Raw genomic sequence first — 25,810 nt, 5'->3', positions numbered from 1 at the left:
CCAGAAGAATGAGAAAAAAACCAATTACTTTCAGATGTGTAGTATTCTTGGCTCTTCTTGAAACTATGTGTCTGACCTCAACCTTAATTCACGCCAGAATAATTTATCTCTGGGTTTATCAAAGCTTTTCATTGTATTGTTATGCAACTAATAGACTTTGGGAATCCTCTTTTCCATGAGGATATTAATAACCTGCAACCCTTTTCCCAAAAGTGGTTTTTGTCCAAATTCCACCTGCCTCATGATTTCATGTTGTGCATTGTGCTATTTGTTTAAAGCAGGCATAGTTTTATGAATAGGACATATTTGAGAGGGAATGCATCATCATGGCATCCCTGCTGCTAGCATGAGATCCTCCCTATAGAATTCATGGGCCTCTCTTTATTATTCCAGTGCTGTCGTCATTCCTTGTTATTCATTTGCACAGGTCAGTCAGGGGGATTAGTTCACATACAATATGAAAAGAACAAATGGCGTGATTCACCCAAATTACCTTTGGCCTCTGGCAGACATATAGTGGAAAGAGCCATAGTAGCAACTCGCATAAAAACAGATGAGGCCAATTTTCAAAGAGTTTAGACCTCTAACATTTTAACTTAGATCCTAAATTGGCCCTTTTGAAAGTTTACTAGGGCTGCATACCTAAATTTAGGATCTTAATTTCATTCCAAGCTTAAATTTGGGATAATAAAAAGCGAGTGGCTATAAAAAAAACAATTGTTTAGCCCTGATTTTCAGCATTAGGCACCAAATTTAGGATCCTAAATCTAGATTGGCTTTTCAGCCAAGCATTTCCTGAGACTTAACATTCTTTTGTTTGCAACAGGCTTATCCTTTCTTTCTTTCAGTTTTTTTGTTAATCCTTCCCATATTACTTGTACCCATAATGCTCATATAACCTGTACCCTCTTCGATAAGATCACCTACCCTCTATGTAGGTCCAGATCTGCAGGTTAGGGTCCTTCTCAAATTTATTATTTATATCCTTGTATGCTAAGCTGTATATTAGGGAATGTCAAAGATTATTCATTTAATCTTATTTAAGACTTGTTAATGTTGTTGCGGGGTCCCTTTGTACCCAAACGTATATTCTCTTTCCAGTAATTCATCGAATGTATTTACTCTCTTTGTATATAACCGCGCTTTTATGATTATATCTTCTCATTATGTAATCATTTGCGGTCTCTCGGGCCGTTTTCATAGTGTAGACTTTATAGTCTTAGTTCCCTTGTCCCAGTTACCTGTATTTCCTGTTTTATGTATTGCCATCGTGCAAATTTGCAGTTTCAGTATAAACCGGTTTGATTTGTATGTCATACAGGAACGCCGGTATAAAAAAGTTAAATAAATAAATAAATAAATAAATAGATAAATGAATAGGAGGCCTACATTTAGGAGCCTAACTTAGGGGCCTACATTTAAGAGCTCAGCTTTTTTTAAATATTGGCGCCAGAGATTTCTTTCTTGCGGCATTTCAATGGACATTTATAATTGTTGTAAATTGTCTGCTTTACACCAAATTGAGTTCTTTTTATTATTTATGTCGCTCCTTGTGACCTTGGGCAAGTCACTTTACCCTCCATTGCATCAGGTACAAACTTAGATTGTAAGCCCTCTGGGGATAGGGAAATATCTACAGTACCTGAATGTAAACCGATGTGATATCTCAGATCGAATGTCGGTATATGAAAAATAATAAATAAAAATAATAAATAAATAATGTCTTTGATTATGGTTTTTATACTTAAAGATGCATGTTGTAATTTGCCCTGTTTGCATTCAAAAAGAGTTTATGTACTTTAAACATTTTGTCCACAAAAGGTCCCTCCATTCAATATATTTCTCATAAGTACATGGTATGTATCATGTTCCACCTTGGGTAACAGTTGATGCATCAACTTTCATCCAACAGTTCAGGATCACTTTTTTTGCTAACAGTAAAATTTTCCGCAACCAGAGTTAATTTAATTTTTATATATTCTTTATTCTTTAATATTTAAATTGTTATAGCTCAATTTGTGCATACTCTGGAAAAGCATGAGATAGATAAAGGATGATATTTGTGAACTATTCGGCAAAAAGAAAGATGATAGGAGCAGATCAAAAGCAGATACTCGAGGTGCACGGAGAAGAGTAACTAATATTCTCCACTCGACCCACAAACCTGCCCATAAACAGATTCACCAAAATACATTCATTACTTTTATTTGCCTTTGTGAGCTATGAAGTCGAAATATGCTTATTTGATATGATTCTGTGATCTATCTCTTCTTCTCAATTACATAAAAATAAGAGATTGTCCCCTTCAGAGCACAAAGATCCATTGAGGTGAGAAATCACCTCAGTATCATCTTCCATGTGCTCCAAGAAACCGATACATACAGCACAGATTTCAGTACTAGTGATAAAGACAGCATCGACTGATTCTATGCCAAACCTGGCGACATCCACACCAGTACTGAGGCCGACCATAAAGTCAGTGGCGCTGAAGTTGAAGAAGCAGCTCAGTTGGTGCATGGGATATCACTGCCAAGTACATCTCTGCAAAAGTCATTCTCTTAGGACAAGCAGGATGGTATCCTCACATGTGGGTGACATCATTCGATGAAGCCCGGCACGAAAACGTTTGTCAAAGTTTCTAGTAACTTTGACTGGTAGACTGACCATGCTCAGCCTGCTGCTATCCGCACATCCACGCGAGGTCCCCACTTCTGTCTCTTCTTTTCCGCGGTGCAGTAGCCTCACGGTTGTAGAGCTCCCAATCCTCAAAAGTGTTTTGCTGGTTTTTCGGGGTTTTTTCTGCGTTGGCTCCCCCTTCGCATTTGGTTTCTCTGTTTGGTAGGTATTTAATTATTTTAAAAAAAAAAAAGGTACCCTTGGCTTTTGCCTTCGTTATTCGCAGTCGATTCCCGACTCCTGCACCGGGATGCCCATCGGTCATTGACTGCGCGCCGGCCTCTTTTTTCAGTGCCGTCATTGGGTTTTCGATGGTGCCCCCAGTGCCCGCGGACCATGTCCATCACAGATCTGCAGGACTTAGGTGGGTCCCGAGGGCAATCAGCAAATGCGAGTCCAGGAACAAGGCTGAGGTCAGGGTGGATAGCAGTAAGAAGATACCTGGAGCAGACCAATAGTCGGGGGTAGATGCCAAGCAAGTATGGTCAGGTCGAAGTTCGAAGCAAGAGGTCGATATCGCTAGAGCAACTCGTTCTGCGACTAGGTAGAAGATCTGTTTTGAAATTAGGGAGCAGGAGTCATAGCTGGGTTTAAATACCCAGCCATGAGATATCACTCCGCAACCGGCCAAATGTGACAGGGAGGGTGTGCTGCTATGTGGACCCATGCAGGTTTTATTTTTGAAGTGTACTTGCAGGTGAGGGGGTGCTTGGCCTGGCAGGGTCCATTTCTTAGACAGTCATCAAATGTTTTTTTAAACACTATCGCTGCTTAACTGACTATTCTTTTGAATATAGACAGTTAAGCCTAAAATTATCTAGCTATCATTAAATTTAACCAGCAATTTTCAAAGATTAGGTTTAAAGTTATCCCACTAAATGTAGCTGGTTAACTTTGTTCAGGGATATTCAGCAGATCATTTATCTTCCTGAATATCCAGAATAATTTATCCAGCTAACTTCAGCCAGATAAGTTAGCCATTTTTAAGATTATGGAGTATTAACCTCCAAAGCTTTAAGGATTGAAAAAACATGTAAAAGGGCTTAATAGTTGGGACACAAGCAGGAAGTGCTTTGTTAAGATACCGTATATGTTCCAGTTTGCATCTTTATTTGACTTATTTCAAAGAAAAATGTCTGAAGTGTTGACGATTATTTTTGTCTCTAACTTGAGCTTGTCTGCTCCTCGCAGGAAGGTGACAATCATGGAAGACCCAGATCAGAACATTCACCTGAAGAACCTCTCTCTGCAGCAGGCAGCCAGTGAAGAGGAGGCCCTGAACCTGCTCTTCTTAGGAGACACGAACAGGATGATTGCAGAGGTGGGAAGCTTAAGGCTTGCTTGTGCATGAAAACTGGCTCTGGCAATTGGTTCATTTTTAAATACTTTTCCTAATGAAACGTTCTGCTAGTAAAGGTGTTGGGTTCAAAATATTGGAACATGACGCAATCTACAGAGCCAGGTTTGCTATAGAGTATATAAGAAGCAGTGTAAGCTTCTTCACGATACCCTTCCACTGTGCCTAAATCTGCTTGTAGGAGTATGAGGCAAGTTCAGCCATCTGGACGACGTTTTCAGTGATATAGACATCTCTTCACCAGGAGTTTGACAAAAACTTCCAATTCCTTTCACAGAAACCATCAGACAGCCCTCAGATGATCTATCTAATAAAGACTCGTTATTTTTACTTTTAAGGCACAGTTCCTTTGGCTTTAAAGATTAGGATTTGTAGTAGCAGTAGCAGCATATGACCTGAACTTAGCTATCAGACTGTATTTCCTTTTGTTATAAGATTGCTGGAATGGACTTTGCAAAGAAAGTAAACTCTTATCAGACTGTGGCCACCACAGCTACAATGGCTGACCATCGTTTTATTTTGTTACAAGATATCCGCAGGATGGTATTTGGTCCTCTGTTCACATTTTTGCTAAATATTGTTTAGCTCAGCAGTCATGCATGGACAGTGTGTTTAGTCAAGCAGTCCTTAGAGACCTCTTTAAGTAAACTCTTCAACTCTCCCACCAATCTCTTATGCGGGTTTCATATTAAGTAAATGAAGTACAATCCATTGTGCAATCCTCAGCTAGGGAGTCTCCACTGTGTGGTTGATTTGTTCTGCTTGTTCAGAGAAAGCAAAATTGTTTACCTGTAATGGGTGTTCTTTGTGGATATGAGGATAAATCGGCCATGCAATCCCACTCTCCCTCCCTGTAGAGATGAAATTTATCTAGAAGACGAACTCGGGAGATTCACATGGGGCTGCAGCACAGGCGCTCCTGTGCATGCCCTCAAAATGATTACTGAGCTTAGACGGAGAGAGGCAGTGCCATCGAATGACATCACCCACTTGTGCTGATTTGTCTTGCTGTCCCTGGAGAACCCCTGCTATAGTATGTTTAAAATGATTAGGGCCTCTCCACCCGAGTCGATCCAATTCAAGTGTGCCCATATTCAGGGCCAGATTTAAGATTGTGGCTTCCTTAGGCAGATTGCCATGGAGGCACCCCTATGCCAGCACATGACCCCAAAGCAAGCTTCTATTTGGCCTATATTTTGGCATCGTCACATATATATTTTGGCATCGTCACATATATATTTTGGCATCGCCAGTATTGCGCTCGCTCAGTAATGGAAGGAATGGGCACCAGCTCTTAATGCTAGATTGATTGTTGCAACTATATCCGACTCACGTACAGGCATGGAGTGGGTCTTTGTTAAATGCTTTAGATAAAGTTGCATCCTTGAAAGGCTTTGCACCCCCAAAGATGATGTTTGGCACCCTGGTTTAATTAAGCGTTTAAAAACGAAAAGAGATTATTAGGAAGAGCTGAATGGCGATCGCAGAAAGGTAGCTTTGTTGGTAATCTCGCGGTTTATAATTTTTGCTGGTCTCTATACAAATGTTTACAAAATGAGTCTAAAATGTTTTTCTCTGCTAGGATACTAACCTCGGGCAATTATTCACGGGAGACATTTTATACTGTAAAACCACTGATGAACATGGTAATCCAGGAGGAGCTGACTACCTGCTGACTTTGAGAAATTTGTAATTTTCTTTCATGATAAAATTGCTGATTTAGCTGCTCAGTTTCCAACACGACCAAATCTCTCAGTAGATGCGAACAAATAGGTGACAAAACTTGGGGGTATGTGAGTCAGTCTCAAATAGTGAGATTATTCAACATTTAAATCAGGTGAACAGTACACCGTGTCTATTAAACCCTTGCTCTTCTGTGATCCTAAAAGTACTTAAAATGGAGCTTGATGAAGCTCTTGCAAAGATGGTTAATTTATTTTTGTCAACTTGCCATCCCAACTGGAATATGCCTCAGTATAAACTGTTTTGAAGAAACCGAGTCTAGATCAGTCATTTCTTACCAACTACCATCCTCTCTCTTCATTAGTATTTCTTGCAAAACTTACTGAGGCTGTGGTCCTGTAACAGCTTTGGGAGTTTGATGAAAATGACATTTTGGATCACTTTTGAAATGGTTTTCAATCTAATTATAGTGCAGAAAGGTTTTGATGATGATCAGAGGTACATTTTGGTGCTGCTTGACTTATTATCTGCATTTGATACTATTAATCATGAGATTCTTCTAGTACGCTTGGCTGATTATAGGTATTTCTCATGTTGTTTTGCAATCTATTTATTTATTTATTTATTTATTTAATTTCTTTTCCTATACCGATGCTCAAGACTAGGTCTTATCGTACCGGTTTACAATGTAACTGAGGGGAAACCAATTAACATCAAGGTAGAAAGTAAAGTTACATTAAACAGGGAGCATAAAACCTGGGCAATGGAAGACAGTGCAGAGTTTAAACTAAGAAACAATTAGAGAGAGATAAATATATAAATCAACAAAAACTGTAAGATACAAAAACATAGGTTTGTCCTAGGCAGTTATTAGCCTGTTATGTCCAGAGGGAGAAGGAAAGGGTGAGGTTGGGTGGGGGGAAGGGATTGGGGAGGGGTGGGGGAGTGAGAGTCAGTGATGGTTGAGGAGATCCTTCAGCGGTAGGCTTCTGCGAAAAGCCAGGTTTTCAATTTCTTTCTGAAAGTTGAATGGCATTGTTCTTGGCGTAAGTCTTGTGGAAGTGAATTCCAATGTAGTGGACCTGCTGTTGAAAGAGCTCGCTTGTGAATAGTGTTGTGGACCGATGATTTGTTGGGGGGGGCCTTGAGCGAACCTTTGTAGGCAGTTCTGATCGGTCTTGCGGAAGTATGTAATTCAAGTGGGAAGGTGAGTTGGAGAGTGGATTGCTGGTAGACTGATTTGTGGATGATGGTGAGAGCCTTGAAAAGCATTCTGTATTGGATGGGCAGCCAGTGTAGAATTTTTAGTATTGGTGTGATATGGTCCTTGCGACGAGTGTTTGTAAGGATCCTAGCCGCTGCGTTTTGCAGCATCTGAAGAGGTTTGGTGGACGAAGCAGGCAGACCAAGTAATAGAGCATTACAATAGTCGATCTTTGAAAACAGTATGGCTTGAAGCACCGAACGGAAATCCTTGAAGTGTAAGAGCGGTCTAAGTTGCTTCAGGACCTGTAGCTTGAAGAAGCATTCTTTGGTTGTGGCGTTAATGAATTTTTTGAAATTCATTCTAGAGTCAAGGGTGGCCCCAAGATCTCTGACCTGGTTTGCTAATGGGATGCTAGCATTATTTGCGAGGGGGTTGTTGTCACAAGGGGAGATAACCAGTAGTTCCGTTTTGGAAGTATTTAGGACCAAATTGAGACTCGAGAGCAGAAGGTTGATGGCGTGTAAGCAGTTGTTCCAGAAATTTAGAGTAGAGATGGGGTCTGAAATGGGGATTATGATTTGTACATCGTCCGCGTATATAAAGTGGGTGAGATTGAGACTATTGAGTAGCTGGCATAAAGGGAGTAGATATATATTGAACAGGGTAGGGGAAAGAGACGAACCCTGAGGTACACCTTGGTTTGATGGAATGGAGTGAGATTCTTTGTCATTTATTTTGACTTTGTAGTGTCTGTTGTTCAGAAAGGATGTGAACCAGAGCAGTGCAGAGCCGGATATGCCTATTTCCATTAAGCGGTTAATGAGGATATTGTGGTTTACCGTGTCGAACGCGGCAGAGATGTCGAGAAGGGCTAGCAGGTAAGATTGTCCCTTGTCAAGGCCCATCAGGATGTTGTCCGTTAGAGAAAGAAGGAGGGATTCTGTGTTTAGGCGTTTCCTGAATCCGAATTGAGAGGGGTAGAGAATATTGTGGTAGTCAAGGTAGTCTGTGAGTCGGATGTTGACAAGCTTTTCTATTAGCTTGGCTATAAAAGGTAGGTTTGCAATGGGGCGGAAGTTTGCAGGGTCGGCTGGGTCCAGGTTGGGTTTTTTAAGTAAGGGTTTAAGTGAAGCAATTTTTAAGGAGTCCGGGACCGATCCTTGATTGAGGGAGCAATTTATGATGTCTGCCAGCGGTTTAGCAATGGTGTTAGGGATGGTGAGAAGTAGTTTGGTCGGTATTTGGTCCAGAGGATGAGTGGAAGGTTTCATTTTCTTGATTATTGATTCAATTTCCAGGGAGGATGTCTGTTCAAGAATTTCTAGTGACGGTCTATGGATATTTGGTGGAGGGTTATTAGTTGCGAGGCTTAATGGTTGCGAAGGGTTTGGAGCCATGTTAGTTGAAGCCAGGGGGGCAAGAAGGTTTTTGATTTTGTTATCAAAAAAGATAGCCAACTCTGTAGATTTGTTCTGGGCTTCTTCTTCTGGGATGGTAAGGGGCATAGGTGTGGTAAGGGCAGCTACGTATGAGAACAGAGTTTTAGGGTCATATAAGAAGCCGTGTATTTTTTTGGCGTAGAAATCTCGTTTGGTGCGGGTAATGGATGTCCTATAGTAGCTCATTGCAGTTTTGTACGAAGCAAGTGAGGAAGGGGAGGAATCTTTCCGCCAGCGTTGTTCTTTGTGTTGTAGATCCTGTTTGAGTTTCCTTAGTTCGGTTGAGAACCAGGGTTTCTTGTTCGTGCGGGCTGGGTTGATAACTTTTGTTGTTACAGGGCAAATTCTGTTAGCTACTGAGTGTGTAATAGTTTGCCAGGAGTTCATAGCGGTATCCGCATCTGAGAAGTCCAGTTTAATTAGTTCTTCGGCCAGGCTGTTGTTGAGAGTGTCCATGGAACAGGGTTTCCTGAACTGGATCGAGGATTTAGTAACAATAGGGGTCAATTTTTGTTTTATATATAATTTTGTAGTTATCATCGAGTGATCTGACCAGGGGATGGGAGAGCAGGAAGGAGGGGTGATGGGCGAGATGGTTTCGTTAGTGAATATCAGGTCAAGCGTGTGGCCTGCCTTGTGTGTGGGGTTGTTTATAATTTGTTTGAATCCCATAGCCTGGAGAGAAAGGAGAAGAGCTTCGCAATTAGATGATAGGGTAGGGGAGTCAACATGGATGTTGAAATCTCCTAAGATAATAGCCGGTGAGTTAGTGTTGATGTGTTTGGCTATGGTTTCGATGAGTGGAGAAGGGTCGGATTCTAGGAGCCCCGGGGGGGCGTAAATAAGGCAGACTTGAAGCTGGGAGGATTTGAATAGTCCGATTTCTAATTTGGTCGTCGATTTGAAGGCTTGTTGGGACAGTCTCAGTTCTTTTTTTGCTATTAACATTATTCCACCCCCTCTTTTTTTAGGTCTGGGGATAGAGAAGATGTCATATTGTTGTGTTGGCAACTGGTTAATAATGGCGGTGTCTGTGTTTTTTAGCCATGTTTCTGTGATGGCACAGATGTCCGGTTGGGTGTCCAGGAGGAGGTCGTTGAGCAAATGAGATTTTTTTGAGAGCGACTGGGAGTTGAAAAGGGTTAAGGTGATTAGAGATAATCCTAGGAATTGTGTTAGAGGGGAGATCATGATTGGAATCAGGGATCTCTTTGATCGTGGATTGAGCACGGGTGTATTCGCTCTGTGGGTGAGTAGGTGAGGGATGATCTGAATGGGGAAAGTTTGTAGCATGCTGTCTTTTTACGAAGAAATTGCAGGTGGATAAGATTGTTGGATGACTACTGGGTGTTGGAGTGGCTTGATGAGTGCTAGATGCTGGATTGACTGGAAGAATGCTGGATGCTGGGGTGACTAGAAGATTGCTAGAGGGATGGTGGAGTGACTGGACGAATGCTGATTGCTGGAGTGACTGGATGAGTGCTGCTGGAGACTGGAGTGCTGCTGGAGACTGGAGTGCTGCTGGAGGCTGAATGAGTGCTGCTGGAGACTGGATGTGCTGCTGGAGGCTGAATGAGTGCTGCTGGAGACTGGATGTGCTGCTGGAGGCTGAATGAGTGCTGCTGGAGACTGGATGTGCTGCTGGAGGCTGAATGAGTGCTGCTGGAGACTGGATGTGCTGCTGGAGGCTGAATGAGTGCTGCAGGAGACTGGATGTGCTGCTGGAGGCTGAATGAGTGCTGCTGGAGACTGGATGTGTTGCTGGAGGCTGAATGAGTGCTGCTGGAGACTGGATGTGCTGCTGGAGGCTGAATGAGTGCTGCTGGAGGCTGAATGAGTGCTGCTGGGGTGGCTAATTAGTTTTAGTTTCGTTTTAGGTATCTTTGTTCTTTGCCCCCCGTCTCTCCTGCACGTCTCACCTCGAGTGTCTGGTGAGAAGGCTTTTGCCCCGGATAGGCCGCGCCGATCGCGCAAGCCTCGGCAGGGAGGAGGAGGAAGCGGTTGGGTGCAGGTGGGAGCCGGGATGTAGGCCGCCGAAATGATATATCTGGCAATAGATTCTTCCGCGGGTATGGCTCGGGACTTCCTCGGGGCTGTACGAAGGGGCGAAACAAAGGGGCTTGCCCCTTTGTTGCGCTCCTTCGGCGCGCGACGCCGGACGTAATGCTGATTTAAAGCCCCTCAGGGCTGGCTCCTATTGGTGGAGCTGGATCGGGGGCGGGGCTCCCTTTCGGCGCGGTTTTTGAATAGTTAAGATGCGTCTTTAGGTTTTAAAGATGCAATCCTTACTTATCTGTCTTTTGCCGCGTTATCGTCGCCGGGTTCCCCTGGGTGGGGAGAGTGAAGCCCAGACCTTCCCCCGGCGGGGCTCGGCGCCGGTTTGCGCAGGCCTTCCCCGATCGTGGCAGATGAAGAGGAGGAAATGGCGCCGGACGTAATGCTGATTTAAAGCCCCTCAGGGCTGGCTCCTATTGGTGGAGCTGGATCGGGGGCGGGGCTCCCTTTCGGCGCGGTTTTTGAATAGTTAAGATGCGTCTTTAGGTTTTAAAGATGCAATCCTTACTTATCTGTCTTTTGCCGCGTTATCGTCGCCGGGTTCCCCCGGGTGGGGAGAGTGAAGCCCAGACCTTCCCCCGGCGGGGCTCGGCGCCGGTTGCGCAGGCCTTCCCCGATCGTGGCAGATGAAGAGGAGGAAATGGCGCCGGACGTAATGCTGATTTAAAGCCCCTCAGGGCTGGCTCCTATTGGTGGAGCTGGATCGGGGGCGGGGCTCCCTTTCGGCGCGGTTTTTGAATAGTTAAGATGCGTCTTTAGGTTTTAAAGATGCAATCCTTACTTATCTGTCTTTTGCCGCGTTATCGTCGCCGGGTTCCCCCGGGTGGGGAGAGTGAAGCCCAGACCTTCCCCCGGCGGGGCTCGGCGCCGGTTGCGCAGGCCTTCCCCGATCGTGGCAGATGATCTCCATCGTGGCAGGATGTCTCCATTAAGATGGAGTTGGTCAAGCCTCTTCATATTGAATTGCTGTAGAAACAAGTGCCTTGGGGATCCACTTTGTCTGCTATCCTGCTTTAACATTTATTTGTGGCCTTTATTCAAGTTATTAGCAGACCTGTTATATACTGTCTCTATGCAGATGACATTCAGTTTGCAGTTCCCATTATCAGCAGTTCCTGAGACACTGAGCAGTGTGATAACTGCATTACAGCCATAAACCACATGCAAATTGGTGTTATACATTGGGGAAAAAATCTACAAAGCAAATGTGTGGAACTTCAGCATCTTTTAGAACTTATAGGCTTCAGATGATATCTGAAGAAAGAACATAAGAAATTGTCATGCTGGGTCAGACCAAGGGTCCATCAAGCCCAGCATCCTGTTTCCAACAGAGGCCAATCCAGCCCACAAGATCCTGGCAATCACCCAAACACCAAGAAGATGCAATTAATATCTAGATTCCTGTGTTCACATATCTCTCCATTTCTGAAAATAGGTAATTTAACAATCCCTTTTGCTTTACAAATAAGGAATCTGGGTATTATCTTTAATTCCTCTTACTTATGTCTACCTCAAGTTAAACCAGCAGCCCCGTGTGCCTGCTATAAATTCGGCATGCTGAGTTAAAGCCATTTCTTAATATTTGGGACTTTTGATCAGTTGGTTATTGATGTTGGTTTTCTCAGGGTTAGACTACTGCAATGCATTATATGTTGGCCTCCAAGCTTCAGCTTTTAAAACCTCTACAGGATGTACAAAATGCAGCAGCATGGGTATTGATGGGAATGTGCCAGCATAACTCCCCTGTACTGCATGCCTTGAATTGCCTGCCGATCTTTTGGTATATTAGGTTTACAAAATCATGTCACTGGTTTTCAAATTATTTTATGGGAAAGCACCATATAGTTTGTTCTCAGCCTTAAATGTTTATAGACCTTTATGTTCATTGAGGTCCTGAGGGAGGAATCTATTAGATATCCCTTTCTTTTGAATTGATCATTTATGTGAAACAAGGGAATGGGTGTTTTCAATTGCAGATCCCACCTTTTGGAGCTTACTTCCGAACGTGATACGAGCCAGTACTTGTATAATATCATTTAGGAAAAGAGTAAAAATGCAGCATTTTATTTAAGCTTATTATGTAGGCTTCCTTAATATCCTGCGGAGGTGTTATGATTTATTTTTGTTGTTTGTTTTTTTTTGCACCCCATCAAGGATCTCAGGATAGAGCAGGTTAGAAATCTTTTTAAATATCTAAATAAATAAATGTAGGTAAACAATTTTGCTATAGACTGACTCATGAGTGCTATATGTGTACCACATGTCTGCACATAAAAAGATCAGAGCAGTCAACATTTTTATGTAGCATAGTTAAGACTTCTTCCAGACATACTGACTTGTATTTGAAGTGGCCACAGGGACAGAAGGGCTTGTTTTTCCCAATAACTTGCATGTGTGTGGGAGATTATCCTCTATAAGGAAAGGGCTTTTGTGTGACTGCATACCATATTCAACATGAGCATTAGCCAACAACTGAACACAAGTAAAGATGTTAAAAGACAGAGATTTTTCTGTAACTCCTGGGAGCGCACAGAGCCTATCTGGTGTAGCAATATTTTAGTTTTCATAGTCCATTTCATTGTTCTGTGTTATGCTGTGACATCAGATGAGGTGATAACTGCCACCTTTTTTCAATTAAAGCTGGCAATTTGTTGATGAACATAATTTAGTATTCCTCATCAAAGGTGATTAAGGCCATAGATTTCTCCCAGGACCAGCAGGATGGTAGTCCTCACATATGGGTGACGTCATTAGGCGGAGCCCTATTATGGAACACTTTTGTCAAAGTTTCTAGCATGCCATGATCCCTGTATCCACAGGGGTCTCCCTTCAGTCTCTTTTTTTCCGTGCTGCAGTTTGCCTTGCGTTTAGGAGCTCTGTGAGATTTTTTCTCACAACTTTTCCTCTCGGAAAAACTTGAAATTTTACTTCACAAATAATTTACCTACACGGATCTCCCTTCGCGTACATTTTCATCGACACTCGGTGAGTACTATTCTGTGTTCTCCGGTCGGTTCCTATCACCTCACTGTTGGTTCCCCCAGAATACCAACCGTTTGTGTCCCTCTTTTTTCTCTCCCTATGTCTATCACACTTGGTCCGCCCCACGATGCCCGCGGGTGTCCTTGCTGCAATCTTTCACCGGGTACATCGGGGCTAGAGGGATCAGGGCATCCACAGTTCCCATTGATGCCGTCGAGGCCCCCGTCAATGCCGTCGATGCCGCTGTTGATTTTGTCGAGGCTGTCATCGATACCGTTGATACCATTGATGCCGCCATTGACACCACCATTGATGCTGTTGATATTGTCGAAGCTGCCATCGATACCTCCATTGATGCCTCAGTGCCCTCGACTAACGAAAATGCTCCATACTTCGGGATCTCAACCAGAGCCCCCGTGTAATCCTTGGGCGAAAAACAACGCCAGGAGCAATAGGGGCACGGTGACCGTTCGTCTCCAACGACATCCAGGACAGTGGTGGCATCTTCCTTGGTGCTGGAGAGTGACTGGGCCAATCACCGTGGGAATCATAGTCACCAGCACGGTGGTACTTGAACAAGCAGGACGCACAGGCTCTTATCGGCTCTACTAGCAAGCTGTGCAGATCTGGGCCTGGGCCCTTGCACACTCCATGCATCTCCGGGCTACTTATCTAACAGGCACACCGAATGTATTAGCAAACCATCTCAATCGGTCTCCATCCCTAAAGTGGTCTCTGAACCCATGTGTAGCGAGCAAAATCTTCTAGTGCTGAGGTCAACCAACCATCAACCTCTTTGCGTCCGAATTGAACCACAAAGTGAACAGATTCTGCTCCCTACACAGGCAAAGAAACGTGTTAGCCATGGACACCTTTGCTCGCCCCTGGAACAAAAGCCTCCTATATACATCGCCTCCGATACCGCTCATAGCCAAAAAACTCTCGTGAAGGTACAGCAGGACAAGGGGTTTAATGATTCTCATACCCCGTACTGGCCTCGACAAGTATGCTTCCCCATACTTCTCAACTCCCTGCTCACCAACCTCCACCTTGCCCTCAATACGAATAAAACTGAACTCCTACTCATCTCCGCCGAAGCTCCCCCCGCCACCCCGCTGTCTAGTGACCCCATGCTTAACTCTTTCCCAGTGCAACCATTTGTAAAGGACCTTGGTGTTCTCCTCGATCAACAGCTAAATATGAAAAAGTACGTCAACTCCATTCTAAAAGTAGGTTTTTTTCAAACTCAACGTGCTTAAAAAACTCAGACCACTACTACACTCCCAAGACTTCCGCACAATGATCCAAGCCACAGTCTCATCCAAACTAGACTACTGTAACGCACTCCTCCTAGGGCTCCCCTACTCCACGATAAAACCACTACAAATGCTGCAAAATGCTACAGCACGACTTATTGCGAATACCCGTAAACATGAACATATCACCCCCATCCTCAGAGATCTACACTGGATCCCCATACTCTCCCGCATCCACTACAAAACACTGACCATTGTACATAAATCTCTTCACTCCCACCACTCCAACTGGCTAGATATTCCTTTTAGCGCTCCTCAGTCTACCCGACCCGCTAGAACTGCCAACAAAGGTACTCTACTTGCACCCTCACTGAAAATAGCCCATCTCTCCTCCACACACGACCGTGCCCTCTCTATTGCTGGCCCCTTACTCTGGAATTCCCAGCCTCCTAACCTACGTCTTGAACCATGTGCGATTAAATTTAAAAAGAAGTTAAAAACCTGGCTATTCAAGCGAGCCTACCCTGAATAGACCTACACCCAATTTGTTCTCCCATGCGCCTCCATATGGTGATTCTACTCCCCTTATGTTAATTGTGATTCTATTTTCCTTATGTTAAGGACTTCGCTGTTCTTGTTTAATCTATATTTCCAGGCTGCACTTTGCTATCCCCCTCCCAGTTCCTACTCCCTGTTAACATGTAATTTCCAAACCTACTGTTCGAATGTGAACCGGTATGATGTCCCCTACTAATACTGGTATATAAAAGTCTTTAAATAAATAAATAAAATAAAAATATTTTTCCAGTATAATGCCCAACTCCTTCCACAACCACCTGCTGTGATTTCAGGCTCCTCATCATTGCCAATAGTACCCCAATTATTATGCCTGTCGCACGAGTTGTCTGCTATTGGCCTGTTGTAATATGAGTCAGCCTGTAGCTTGCTAATCACCCATATGTGAGGACTACCATCCTGCTTGTCCTGGGAGAAAGCAGAGTTGCTTACCTGTAACAGGTGTTCTCTCAGGACAGCAGGATGTAGTCCTCACGAAACCCACCCGCCACCCCATAGAGTTGGGTCCGCTTATATTTTGTTATTTCATTTTTCGCTCGCACTTTTTTGCTACAAACGAGACTGAAGGGGGACCTCTGTGGCCCCAGGGATCATGGCATGCTGGGCATGCTCAGTGTGCCAGTCAAAGTTTCTAGAAACTCTAGTGCTATTATAAACTTTGAGAGTATGCGCATATATTCCATTTCATGTGTACATTTTACTGGCGGGAAAAAGGAGCAGTCTAGGGGATGTCCTGGAACGTGGTTCAGAGGTGTGCGTGGTAGTTGCTATTTTGTAAGAGAGATAAGCGTGTACGTTACTGAAGTTATCTGACCAATTTCACACCTGCTCGTTAACTGGTGCAAGTGAAATCTAACTTCTGATGGCTGCAGTTTTTGGATGGGAAGTCTGGCTGAACTGGCAGGGGGTCAGGGTGAAATGCCAGAGGATCTAGGCGAACTGGAGATAAGCTGCATGACCTGGCAGAGGCATCGGCAAACTGGTGATGCTCACAGATAAGTATTTTAAAAATGGTATATGCACATACTTTAGGAACTTCTTGCCTCCGGATAGAAATTGAGATTATTAACGCGCATGTACTAATTTTTAAGCACCTAGAATATGTGCATGTTATGTTTATAAAATATCTAGAGAAAGTGTGTGCTTTGCGTGTACTGAAACACGTGTGCTTACTTTTGGAGCAGACCTGCATTGGATTTTGTAAGCCTCAGCTCCCGCCACACGGTTTACAAAATCCTAGCATAAATCTCCGGGCATCCACTTAGGCACACAAATGCTGTACCGCAAATAGGTTTGAAAGTTAGGCTCTCTAGCAATAACATCACAATTACAGTGTCTCCCAAACCCACAAATAATGAACATCCTCTTCAGGAGTGACCTATTCCCTGCTGTAGGCTTCCTCTTAAGAAGTATCTGCATTGATGTCAGGGGAAAGGCAGGGCCAGGACTTGGTCTCACCAGATAGTGTCCTGCCCATGCAAACTGCTCAAGCACGACAGGCACCTTTTTTTCCTGTGAGGAGCCAGATGGGAAGAACTCCTCTCCCCCCCCCCCCCCCCCCCAGATGTTACTTCTCTTCTCACGGCGGGTCTTCTGTTATGGAGGATCTGCGATGACATCAACAAGAGGGGGTCAGGCCAGGGCTCAGCTGCACTGGATAGCATCTCTCCCAGGCAAACATCTCAAGAAAATTTAATTTGTCATTTTTATTGATCTCCTTAGGATAGCTGTCTTTCTATTTTTTGGCTGCTATTTGCAAGTGAAAATTATTCATATACTCTCAAATTTATTGCTGCGCACATTGGATTCTGCTCTGGTGAAAAAAAGAGACCAGGAAATGCTGCCAGCAAGAGGAGGAGCCATGGAGGAGAGGGAAGATGGTTCAGGTTCAGCAGTGTCTCCCATCAATAAGAGCAGGAAAGCAAAATGCCAGAGTGTGAGAATGAAGCTTGCCTTCACAGTTGTTTTGCTCACTCTTCTCTTGATATTCAATCAACTGTGGGAAGCAGGAGTTAAACAGCCATGTGCTCAGGAGCACTTTTCCTTAGGGTCTGCTCCAAATAGGAAAATGCACAGAAGGAGAGGAGGGGGAATTTAGCAGGAGAAAGAGGAGGGAAGAAGAGATTGGACTGGAAGGGGAGAGAGCTGTTCAGAGAGGAGAAGAGGGGAGGGAAATCAAAAAAGGAGAGAGGAGAAGAATGGAGGAAAGGCAGTGGAAAGGAAAGGGAGGAAAAGGGGAACAGGAGAGGAGCAGAGAGGAGAGGAGTGCTGGCTGGAGGAAGAGGGAGAGTGGTAGTCCAGACAGTTTGCAGTAGGACTCAGGAAGAAGGAAGAAAGCCCAGACAAGCAGTGGGAACTGTAATATAAAGTCAGCTGCAATAAGAAAAGGATTTCTCTAAGGACAAGCAGGGTGGTAGCCCTCACACAAGGGTGACATTATCAGATGGAACCCAACACGGAAAACTTTTGTCATAGTTTCTAGAAACTTTGACTGGCACACTGAGCATGCTCAACATGCAGCTAACCACGCGTTCAGTGTGGGAGGGAGGTTCTGGAAGGCAAATTTAGGCTCTTAGGTAGAAAGCTGAAATCCAGAACCTCCAGGGTGGCATTCTCTGAAGTGCTCCCTGTTCCATGTGCAGGTCACCAGAGGCAGGCAGAGCTCCGGAGTCTCAATACGTGGATGAGACGATGGTGCAAGGAAGAGGGATTCAGTTTTGTTAGGAACTGGGGAACCTTTTGGGGGAAGGGGGGGGCTTTTCTGAAGGGATGGGCTCCACCTTATCCAGGGTGGGACCAGGCTGTTGGCACTAACTTTCAAAAAGGAGATAGAGTGGCTTTTAAACTAGAACAAAGGGGAAAGCCGACAGTCGCTCAGCAGCGCATGGTTCGGAGAGAGGTATCTTTAAAGGATACTAATGATGCATTAGAATTAGGGCATCCCGACAGTGAGGTTCCAATAATTAGAAAAGTAGTCCAAGTGCCTGTAACTAAAAACTCACCTGAGCTAAAAAATTCTAACTTATCCCTATCAATTAAAAAGCAGAATGAAAATACAAACAAAAAACAAACTTTGAAATGTTTGTATGCTAATGCCAGAAGTCTAAGAAGTAAGATGGGAGAATTAGTGACTAGCAGTGAATGATGACGTAGACTTCAAAAGCATATCAGAGACATGGATTGAAACAGGATAACCAATTGGTTAGTGTTATACCTGGGTACAAATTATATTGCAATGATAGAGAGGAGCATCTTGGTGGTGGAGAGGCGCTTTATGTCCGGGATGGCATAGAGTCCAACAGGATAAAGATCCTGCATGAGACTAAATGTACAATCGAATCTTTATGGGTAGAAATCCCTTGTGTGTTGGGGAAGAGAATAGTGATAGGACTATACTACCGTTCACCTGGCCAAAATGGTGAGACGGACAGTGAAATGCTAAGAGAAATTAGAGAAGCTAACCAAACTGGTAGTGCAATAATAATGGGAAATTTCAATTACCCCAATATTGACTGGGTAAGTGAAACATCAGAGCATGCTAGAGAGATAAAGTTCCTGAATGGAATAAAAGACAGGTTTATGGAGCAATTGGTTCAGGAACCGATGAAAGAGGGAGCAATTTTAGATCCAATTCTCAGTGGAGCACAGGATTTGGTGAGAGAGGTAACGGTGGTGGGGCCGCTTGGCAATAGTAATCATAATATGATCAAATTTGAATTAATGACTGGAAGGGGGGACAGTATGTAAATCCACGGTTCTAGTGCTAAACTTTCAAAAGGGAAATTTTGATAAAATGAGAAAAATATTTAGAAAAAAACTGAAAGATGCATCTACAAAGGTAAAAAGTGTATAACAGATGTGGACATTGTTAAAAAATACCATCCTAGAACACAGACCAGATGTATTCCATGCATTAAGAAAGGTGGAAGGAAGGCAAAAGATTACCCGCATGGTTAAAAGGTGAGGTGAAAGAGGCTATTTTAGCCAAAAAATCTTCATTCAAAAATCGGAAGAAGGATCCTTCAGAAGAAAATAAGATAAATCATAAGCTTTGGCAAGTTAAATGTAAGATATTGATAAGACAGGCTAAGAGAAAATTTGAGAAGTTGGTCATAGAAGCAAAAACTCACAATAAAAACTTTTAAAAATATATCCAAAGCAGGTCTATGTCATCACAAAGCCTGCAAGGGAGTCAGTTGGACCGTTGGATGATCAAGGGGTAAAAGGGGCAATTAGAGAAGATAAGGCCATCGCAGAAAGATTAAATGATTTCTTTGCTTCAGTGTTTACTGACGAGGATGTTGGAGAGATACCTGTTCCGGAGAAGGTTTTCATGGGTGATGATTCTGATCAACTGAACCAAATCACGGTGAACCTGGAAGATGTGGTAGGCCTGATTGACAAACTGAAGACGAATATAATTTTAGAACAGTTCTCCAATCCTTATTATTTTCTAATATCGATTATTGCAATGTCTTACTCTTAGGGCTTCTTCAAACCATTATTCGCCCCCAGCAAGTTTTTCAGAATGCGGCAGCAAGGGTCCTCTCAAACACAAGAAAATGTGAACCAATTACGCCCATATTAATCAAATTACACTGGTTACCTATAAACCAATGCATAGAGTATAAAGCTCTATGCATCATTCATGGCTTAATGCCACAATTAACTAAATACACCACAAAGAAATCTACGATTGAGTAACAAGGGCCTGCTTACTATTCCCACAATGCAAACAGCACACTTAAAACAAGTGAGAAACAGAGCAATTTCAATAGCAGGACCCAAAATCTAGAATGAGTTACCAGAACAGCTAAGACTTCAACAAAATATGAAAGAATTTAAAAAGGAGCTCAAAACGTGGCTATTTCATAAGGCATACATTGAACATGAACAAATCCAGTAAGACCAGAACAGTTGAGTTGATATTAATCTTATTTTATTTTGCTTTCATTTCATTTAGTTTTTAACTGTCTTACTATTGTATTTTGATTATTTTAATATTTTTTTTAAATCTTTTATATTTCAAATTTCTAATATGTCTGAATTTTATGAAGTACTATTATTGATATTATGTATTTATTTATTCTTTTATTATTATTCTTTTTGAATTTTATGTATTTTGTAAACTGTTGTGATAGAATATTTTCTTAATGATGGTATATAAAACCTGATGAATAAATAAATAAATAAAGGGGCAATTAGAGAAGATAAGGCCATCGCGGAAAGATTAAATGATTTCTTTGCTTCAGTGTTTACTGACGAGGATGTTGGAGAGATACCTGATCTGGAGAAGGTTTTCATGGGTGATGATTCTGATCAACTGAACCAAATCACGGTGAACCTGGAAGATGTGGTAGGCCTGATTGACAAACTGAAGAGTTGTAAATCACCTGGATCAGATGGTATACTCAGAGTTATGAAAGAACTAAAAAATGAAATATCAGAACTATTAATAAAAATATGTAACCTATCATTAAAATCATCCGATGTACCTGAAGATTGGAACATGGCCAATGTAACCCCTATATTTAAAAAGGGATCCGGGACTGATACAGGAAACTGTCAACCAGTGAGCCTGACTTCAGTGCCAGAAAAATTGTGGAAACTGTTATAAAGAATAAAATCACAAAACGTTTAGATAGACATGGTTTGATGGGACACAGCCAACATGGATTTACCCAAGGGAAGTCTTGCCTCACAAATCTCCTACTTTTTTTGAAGGGGTGAATAAACGTATGGACAAAGGTGAACCGGTAGATGTTGTATATTTGGATTTCCAGAAGGCACTTGACAAAGTCCCGCATAAGAGGCTTCTAAGAAAAATAAAAAGTCATGGGATCGGAGGCGATGTCTTTTTGTGGATTGCAAGTTGGTTAAAAAACAGGAAACAGAGAGTAGGATTAAATGGTCAGTTTTCACAGTGGAAAAAGGTAAACAGTGAGGTGCCTCAGAGATCTATACTTCGACCTGTGCTTTTTAATAAATTTATAAATTATCTGGAAAGGGGTACAACGAGTGAGGTGATCAAATTTGTGGATGAAACAAAATTATGCAGAGAGTTAAATCTTAAGCGGATTGTGATGAATTGCAGGAGGACCTTGTGAGACTGGAAGATTGGGCTTCCAAATGGCAGATGAAGTTTAACATTGACAAGTGCAAAGGGATGAGTATAGGGAAAAATAACCCTTTCTGTAGTTACACAATGTTAGGTTCTGTCTTAGGAGTTACCACCCAGGAAAGAGATCTAGGCATCATATGGATAATACATTGAAATCATCGGCCCAGTATGCTATGGCAATCAAAAAAGCAAACAGAATGTTAGGAATTTTTGGAAAGGGAATGGAAAATAAAACGGAGGATGTCATAATGCCTCTGTGACATGGTGAGACCACACCTTGAATACTGTGTGCAATTGTGTTCACCGCATCTCAAAAAGTATATATCAGCACTGGAGAAAGTGCAGAGAAGGGTGACCAAAATGATATGGGGCATGAAATGGCTGCCCTGTGAGGAAAGGCTAAAGATGTTAGGGCTGTTCAGTTTGGAGAAGAGACTACTGAGGGGGGTTATGATAGAAAGGTCTTGAACAAGTTAATGTAAATTGGTTATTTACTGTCTCAGATAATAGCAGGACAATGGGGCACTCCATGAAGTTAGCAAGTCGATCATTATAACAAATCGAAATTTCACTCAGCGCATAGATAAACTTTGGAATTTATTGCCAGGGGATGTGATTTCAGCAGTTAGTGTTACTGGGTTTAAAAAAGGTTTGGATAAATTCCTAGGGATTAAATCCATAAACTGCTATTACGGTAATTAATAAGCAATAGTAGCTTGTAATCTATCTAATGTTTGGGTACATTAGCCGCAGCTCCCGCCAATTCAACGCTAAGAAAAAGAGCACTATCCACTGCGGGACCACATCAATGGAACGCGCTCCCACCAGACATAAGACTCGAACCCAATCTACCAGAGTTTAAAAAAAGGTTAAAAACCTGGCTCTTCAGGCAAGCGTTCCAATTCCCAGAGTGTAACTAGGCACCTCCTCCTGTCTTTCAGATCCAACCTTTGCAAGGTGTCACTAACACATTGACACTTAATTTCATACACGGACTTGGTTATTCGCAATATCTATTTAACAGTCATCCTTTTCTTATTATATTATTTAACCGATTACTTGCAGACTATATACGCAACTAAAGTTCCTTTTAAAATGCGAACACACACACTCAGCTAAAAACACGAATAATGTTAATTTTATAATAATATTATTTATTTGTTAAATACTATTGTTACTTTCACTGTTCCTTGTAATTATGTTCAATGGTTGATTGTTATTGTTCAATGTTCTATGTAAAAAACCCCAGTCTAACCTCCCAGACCAGGGCAACCTTTCGTTACTTGTAAACCGGATTGATTTGTATTGCATACAGGAATTCCGGTATATAAAAATTAAAAAATAAATAAATAAATAAATACATGTGCCAGGTACATGTGACTTGGATTGGCCATTGTTGGAAACAGGATACTGGGCTTGATGAACCCTTGGTCTGACCCAGTATGGCATTTCTTAATTTCTTATGTTCTTATGACTCCCCAGTGGGGGCCAACTGCAGTTATTTGCAGACAAATGGACTTTGATTACATCAGATCTCCAGGTCCTTTCCATTGTATGACAAGGATACAGGCTGCATTTCCAACGAGTTCCACCCGCTCTCCTCTGTGTCCACGGTGAAAAGAAGTAGGGAGCCTACAGATGCTTCGAGTAGAGCTGTCAGCCCTCTTAATGGCTCGGGCAGTCAAACCATTTCTGCCAAGCCAGCAGGGCAACGGGTTCTACGCCAAGTAATTCTTGATTCCCAAGAAAACCGGTGGCCTTCAGCCCATTCTGGATCTGAGGGTGTTGAACCGGTTTCTGGTCAAAGAAAAGTTGAAAATGGTCTATTTGGACAGCTTGATTCCCCTCCTCAAGGTGGAAGACTGGCTCTGCTCCCTCGATCTTAAAGAAGCATATGCCTATATCCCCATTTCTCAGCAGATTGGAGATACCTACGGTTTCTGGTAGAAGAGAAACACTACCAGTACTGTGTGCTGCCTTTTGGCCTCGCATCCACACCCCTTGTCTTCACAAAGTGCCTGGTGGTAGTCGGGGTCTATCTTCGAAGGAGAGAGATTCATGTCTCTCTCCTCCGAAGCAGTCCAGATCTGGTCATGGGCCATCAAGAACAGCATTCTGCTCCGGGTGGTGTATCTCCCTGGGGCAGACAACGTCCTAGCGGACTCCTTAAACCGGGTCTTCTGACCTCATGCGTGGCTTCTCAGTCAAGAGGTAGTGAACTGCATCTTTCGCTTGTGGGGGACCCGAGACATGGACCTGTTTGCTTCCCAGGAAAACAAGAAAGTGGATCGATTCTGCTCCCTGGGCCAGATGAGCAGGAGATTGGTTTTGGATGCCTTTTCACTTCACTGGGGCACCGGGCTGCTATGTGCTTACCCTCCCCTACTGCTAATCTCAAAAATACTCCAAAAGCTCCAGCAGGACCGAGGTACCATGATCCTGGTCACACCCTTTTGGCCCAGCCAAGTCTCTGTTCCCACTTCTTCGAGAGCTGGCCTCACGTCCTCCGATCCAGTTGGGGACTGCGCTGGACCTAATCTCTCAGGATCTCAGCCCTGTCCCTCATGGCTTGGATGTTGACTGGGTGACTGTCTGAGCTTTGGGCCTTTCAGAATGTGTTTTGCGAGTCCTTTTGGAGTCCAGAAAACCCTCCATGAGAAAATCTTACAATCTCAAGGTGCAGTGGTTTTCAGCTTGGTATGTGGGACATAGTCTGGATTCCTTCTCTTGTTCCCCACTGGACCTGTTGGACTACCTGTTGCACCTCTCCAAGTCTGGTCTGCAAACTACATCAGTCAGGGTTCACCTTAGTGCCATCAGGTCATACCATCAGGGGGGAGAGATGGGGCCTCCATTTCCACCCATCCATTTATGGGGCAGTTCATGAGGGGCTTGTTATATTGACAGCGGTCTCCTGGGACCTCAATGTAGTCTTGTCTCAGCTCATGAAGGCTCCATTTGAGCTCTTGTGCTCCTGTGACCTGAAGTACTTTTCCTGGAAGGTTGTATTCTTGGTTGCAGTTACTTCAGCACACAGGGTTAGTGAGCTGCAAACTCTGGTATTGTCACCCCCTTGTACAAAATTGTATCATGATAGGGCGGTCTTGTGTATGCATCTGAAGTTCCTTCCTAAGGTGGTTGTGGAATTCCATCTAAATCAGTCCATTGTGTTGCCTTCCTTTTTTCCAAGGCCACACGCTCACTAGGCTGAACGGGCACTGCACACTCTGGATTGTAAAAGGGCTCTGGTCTTTTACTTGGAACAGTTGGCTCCTCACCGCCTGTCCACTCAGGTTTTTGTCTCCTTCGACAAAAACAGATTGGGGGTCGCAGTGTCTAAACAGACCTTATCCCATTGGCTTGCAGACTGTATCTCCATCTGCAACGTTCAAGTGGGCTTACAGCTTGAAGGTCAAATCAAGGCTCATTCTGTTCGGGCCATGTCAGTTTTGGTGGCTCACTTGTGTGCCGTCCCCATTCATGAGATTTGCAGAGCGACGACCTGGAGTTCCCTCCATATGTTCATCTCGCATTATTGCCTGGATAAGGATGACAGCCAGGATAGTCATTTCGGACAGTCAGTCCTCCATAATCTCTTTCAACCCTGAAACCCCAACTCTTCCTACCGTGGCCCTGTCCTTGGGTGCAGGCCTACTTCCCTAGTTTTTTTGTAGCTCTAGCTGCTGTACATGTTGGCACCTATTCTATGCTGCATATGTTGGGTGTGGCCTGGAGCTACTTAATCAGCCATATGTGAGAACTACCACCCTGCTTGTCCTTGGAGAAAGCAGAGTTTACCTGTAACAGGTGTTCTCCAAGGACAGCAGGATGTTAATCCACAAAACCCGCCCGCCATCCACGGAGTTGGGTTTCTTTCGGTATATTCTATTTTTTTGCGAACTCTATGTTATAAGACTGAAGAGGGACCCCGCGTGGACACATGGTTAGTGGCATGCTGGGCATGCTCAGTGGGCCAGTCAGTTTCTTGAAACTTTGACAAAAGTTTTCAGTGCCGGGCTCCATCTGATGATGTCTCCCTGTGTGAGGACTAACATCCTGCTGTCCTTGGAGAACACCTGTTACAGGCAAGCAAGTCTGCTATCATCAGACTGAGACCTAGAGAAGTAGGGCCTAGGTAGCAGAGGAGCCGCCTCTTCTGGAGTGGAAACTGAGTAAGGCTCTGAATTAACTGTTGAAGGATGGGTTGAGAGGAAAGGAGGGGGGAGAGTCTCTGGTTTTGATCTGTGAAAATGGTAGCGGCCCTATCTCTCCTTCCAAATCTCTTTCCTTACTATTCTTTGCCTCTCAGAAGAGAGACAACCTCTAGCATGTCAATAACTCATGTTCTCTTACTTGGTGTTAGAACCCGCGGTCCCCAGCTGCTCTCTCCCAGTTGCAAGACTTCCAGCATCCAGCTCCATTGTCATGGCAGAACGTCACCAGTATGCACACATACAG

The 25,810-nt window shown here is 43.4% G+C and overlaps 1 protein-coding gene across 2 annotated transcripts in view; it reads left to right on the top strand.

Moving 5' to 3' along the window:
- The window catches only part of KIF6 (kinesin family member 6), an 811,696-nt gene that overhangs the window by 252,085 nt on the left and 533,801 nt on the right, over positions 1-25,810 (top strand). For both annotated transcript variants that reach the window (XM_029592929.1, XM_029592928.1), the window contains exon 6: positions 3,868-3,997. In XM_029592929.1, coding sequence (XP_029448789.1) covers positions 3,868-3,997 — 130 coding nt within the window. The remainder of the gene's footprint in view (positions 1-3,867; positions 3,998-25,810) is intronic.

The sequence above is a fragment of the Rhinatrema bivittatum genome, chromosome 3 (genome assembly GCF_901001135.1).
Source record: "Rhinatrema bivittatum chromosome 3, aRhiBiv1.1, whole genome shotgun sequence".
Taxonomy (NCBI): Eukaryota; Metazoa; Chordata; class Amphibia; order Gymnophiona; family Rhinatrematidae; genus Rhinatrema; species Rhinatrema bivittatum.
Note: the sequence above shows the minus strand (reverse complement) of the source record. Positions and strands in the feature narration are given on the sequence as shown.